At 38.6% G+C, this 4437-nt stretch overlaps 1 protein-coding gene across 1 annotated transcript; it reads left to right on the forward strand.

The window, feature by feature from the left end:
* Window positions 1-272: 272 nt before the first annotated feature.
* Window positions 273-792, forward strand: LOC137717104 (zinc finger BED domain-containing protein DAYSLEEPER-like). The gene is made up of 2 exons (XM_068456413.1): window positions 273-578; window positions 676-792. The coding sequence occupies exons 1-2, from the start codon at window positions 273-275 to the stop codon at window positions 790-792; spliced, it is 423 nt and encodes a 140-aa protein (XP_068312514.1).
* Window positions 793-4437: the final 3645 nt, after the last annotated feature.

Raw genomic sequence — 4437 nt, forward strand, 5'->3', positions numbered from 1 at the left:
GGTTGAGACAAGATGTGCCTACTAGATGGAATTCAACATATACAATGTTGGATAGTGTTATTTTCTATCGTCGTGCTTTTCTCGATTTGGCACTTGTTGATTCTAATTTTAGTTCATGTCCTTCATTGGAAGAGTGGGATAAAATAGAGAAGATTTCCAATTTCTTGGGGTATTTTTATGAAGTTACTTGCTTATTTTCTGGAACAAATTACCCTACATCAAACTTATTTTTCCCAAAAGTGTTCAAAGTCCATTATTGTATTCAAGATGCTATGGAAGATTGTGATGATTTCATGAGACGGATGGGGAGTTATATGAATTTGCAGTTTGAAAAATATTGGTCAGAGTATAGTTTGATTCTTGCTATTGCAGTGATTCTTGATCCTCGCTGTAAATTGGAATTTGTAGAGTGGGCTTATGACAAGCTTTATGGTAAGGATTCCAGAGAGTTGAAGGATGTTAGTGGCACATTGTTTGCACTCTTTAGTCGTTACATGGACAAGTTCTCTCATCTTCTTGTATCCAACCTAATCAATCAAACTCCTACTCAAACAAAAGTTGGAGACAAACTTTTTGAGGTAGTATTCATATTTGTTATTCCTATTTTTATATTTTCAATATGCATCTTTAGATTGTTCGTTGACGTCATTGTTTCTATTTTGTTTTTATATGTAGGAATTTGATAATATTTACCAAGATGGGTCAACTTCAAATGAAAAAACTGAATTACATCTATATCTTGAAGAAAAGAGACTTGATAGAAAACAAGAGTTGGATATTCTTTCATGGTAGAAACTGGAGCAATTTCGTTATCCTGTACTTTCTCGTATGGCTTCTGATGTGTTAACAATTGTCATCTCAACTGTTGCCTCGGAATTAGCATTTAGTATTAGTGGTAGGGTGCTTGATCAATATCGAAGTTCTTTGTTGCCTGAAACCGTTCAAGCCTTGCTATGTACTAGAGACTAGCTTTTTGGCAAATGAGGTAAATTTTATATTACTTTGTATTTTTTTCTTACATAATAGATTATAATTGTTTTCCTTTTTTTCCTTTTATGTTTAGCTTTAGAGAAATAGGGTGCTGACTTGGAAGAACTCATTGAAGAAATTTTTGACATGAGCCTTAACGAAAAATTGGGACAATGCTCGAATAGTTTTAGTCTTGATTAAGCATGGTATGTATTTTCCACAATAAAGTGAAAACCTGTTTTGTTTGCCTATGAATTCACTACTTCCAGCATCCTTGTTTATTTGAATTTGATGTACTGGGTTGAGTTTAATTGTGTTTTGTGGGTGTGTTGCAGATTTTTGGGTGTTCCATATGCAAATTCTTCGTTGAAGTAGCGATGTAATTGGACGGTACATCTTGGTGATGTTGAATACGGCATAAGATGTTAGACTGTTAGTTAATTAGTTGATTTGGAAAACCTTTACGGAGTTTTATTAATTAGTTGATTTGGAAGATTTTTGGGTGTTCGATTGCTCCACGGCGTATAGCTATGCTTCACATTTTGTAAAACCCTTATGGGCTGTTTGATTGCCCCCATGGCGTATATGTAGTCTGATACATACATACATACATACATACATACATACATACATACATACATACATACATACATATATATATATATATATTGTTAGACTGTTGGTTAATGTTTGTAATTTTGGGTAAAAGATGTGTAATTTGTATTGGAATGCAAATGTAAAACAAAAAAAACAAAAAAAACTATTAACGGGTGTTAAGGGAGAAACGGGTGACTTATTAGGCTTAACGGGTTGGGTTCGGATGACCCGTTAGTTTAACAGGTTGGGTTTGGGTGGCCTGTTAAATTAACGGGTCGGGTTGAATCAGACCCAAACCCAATAAACCCGGCCCGTTTACAGGTCTACCCTTAGGGGCTCGACGTCCTCGTCGGCATACTTCCGGCCAGGGATTGGCTCTGATATCAAATTGTCACATCCCGGCCCCGCCTCCGCCGTAGCACAATATTGTCCGCTTTGAGCCCCGACCATACCTTAACGGTTTTGTTTCTGGGAACTCACACGAGAACTTCCCAGTGGGTCATCCATCCTGGGATTGCTCTCACGCGATATCGCTAAATTTCGGAGTTCCTATGGAATCCGAAGCCAGTGAGCTCCCAAAAGGCCTCGTGCTATTACTCATTTTTGGAGTACGCAACACTCAGGAACGTAGTTGAAAATGTTATTTTCAGTTTTAAGTATCAGTACAACTACTCTTACTTTATGTAGTTATATGTATGTATTTTTTACGGGACGTTAGTACATATAAATATTTTTTACTCTTTGTTTTTGAGAAAACTATTATATTATAGTATTGTACTAGAGAAGAAAAAGAGTATGAATTGGAGGCATGAAAAAGAAATAATGCACTCTGAATCGTGACGAAGCAGCATTTTCCCTTTTTGTACAACCACTCGGACTTGATTTCTTCGTTAGTACATATATTTTATTCTTCCCTATCTTTGAGTCTTGTGTAACTAATGATTTTAAATTTCAGGGACGAAATTTTCTTAAGGGTAGATTGCGACAACTCGTCCCTAATTTTACGTTTTTATTAATTTTAAAAGTGTGAATTTACGAAAATACCCTAAAAGCAAGGACTTTGACTTTCGTTGACCATCATCTAGAGAGACGTCAGACTTATTGTTTTAGCGTATCCTTATAGTACTCGTTGGTACGAACGCATAGGCGAAAGCCGTTTGCGAGTCCGGATTATAACGGTATAGTTACGAACGTTTGAAATTGGTTATTCAAAGTGTAGTTTCAATTAAATTAAATTCCCACTTTGTGGGATGAGGCCCAATCAGCCTTCAGATAAGGAAATGGTGGACCAATTAAATTAAAGGGACAAGGAACCAATTAGAAGAGAGGGAGAAGGCAGCAGCCAATCAGGAAAAAGAGGGATTTCTCCCCTCCATTCCTGTCAGCCTTTCAACCCGCGCAACCTAGTTCGACCTCCCATTTTCCAAGGCCGATTTTGACCAACTCAGGTGTAATTTTTCAGCACCACCACCACCATATTGAATCTCTCATTCCCCTCTAGAAAACCCACCCAAGAACCACCTTGATTAACCACGGGATATGTTTGAGGCCACAAGAGTCGACGAAAATCAACAGTGCTCTGACCACTCTTTTCAATTTTCCGGCGAATTAGCAAAGCGAAGGCCAATGCCACCACTTGGGCTTTGTAGCCCATCATCCCTGGAGCAAATCCCAACCAACCTTGACCTCGTTGGACCACTGTAGATGACGAATCGACGCCCAGAAGCTTTAGGCACCCGCCGGCTTTGTGGGCAAAATTGACCATCTTCCGTCCACTTTTAGACTTTGTGGCAAGTATGAAAGTTGTTCCTCTCTTTGAGATCTTCCTTTTTGTGAAATTTGAGAATTTTTAGAAATAGTGAAATTTTCCGGCAAACCGTGGCGGCCAACCACCGCGTGCGGTGGCGCGTGGGCCGAGACCCCACCTAACCATCTTAATCTAATTTGGATGCTCCAATTCTATATTTGACATCTGTTTCGTGAAATTACGATGTTTTAATGTAGTTTCGTAGTTGACCACCTAGTTGGCCGTCATGGGGTCCTTGCATGAATTGACGATCCGACCATTGGATCGTCACCAAACCTTAGTACCTTATAGTACGTAATATTTGAGGACCATAAGAACTTACAGATCAGAAATCTGAGGTACGGATCTTCCGGATCGAATAAAGTAGGGTTATAGACCCTACTGCCGACGTTTGACTGACGATTTAGTTTTTGTCAATGGGTTTCAAATCATTCTAAAAGGTCCTCAGGGATGTGTTTTACATGAGTTGTGTGTTCTATCGATAAGAATCCTGAGTTGTGATTTGATAATTGTTCTAGGCGATGATCGTTTGTGACGCCTTGACATTAGTGCTAGAGAGTTATAGTGTGGACTCCAAGTGAGTGGACAGTTTGTTTTTATACCTATACATAGTTATAGTTTCCATAAATGCGTATTTACTTCATTTTTACACTTATAATTACCAAGTATTCGTTATTGTGATATTAAATGTGATAAATGCTGTTATATGGTTGGGATATTACTGTCATGACATTCATACATATTTGTACATGCTCATCTACCGCACTCCGGTGTTAGTACTCTACCCAGAGCCAGGGCCAGTCCTTCACGTGTATATGTTCACATCCGCACCATTCGCTCACCTTAGATCCAAGTTAGGTGCCAGTCATATCATACATATTGCATTAGGCAATTCCGACTCATATGTGACCGCGCCTCGGCGCCAGTCTTAACATGATCGTAGTGCTAGAGCGTATTGATTACACCCAGTCATGTCGTACAGGTTGCATTATGAAACTCCGACTCGTGTGCTAGCATAGATTGATGAGCAATTGATTATACTTGATTATCACATGATTATATTA

This window comes from Pyrus communis, chromosome 15 (genome assembly GCF_963583255.1).
Source record: "Pyrus communis chromosome 15, drPyrComm1.1, whole genome shotgun sequence".
NCBI classification, from domain to species: Eukaryota; Viridiplantae; Streptophyta; class Magnoliopsida; order Rosales; family Rosaceae; genus Pyrus; species Pyrus communis.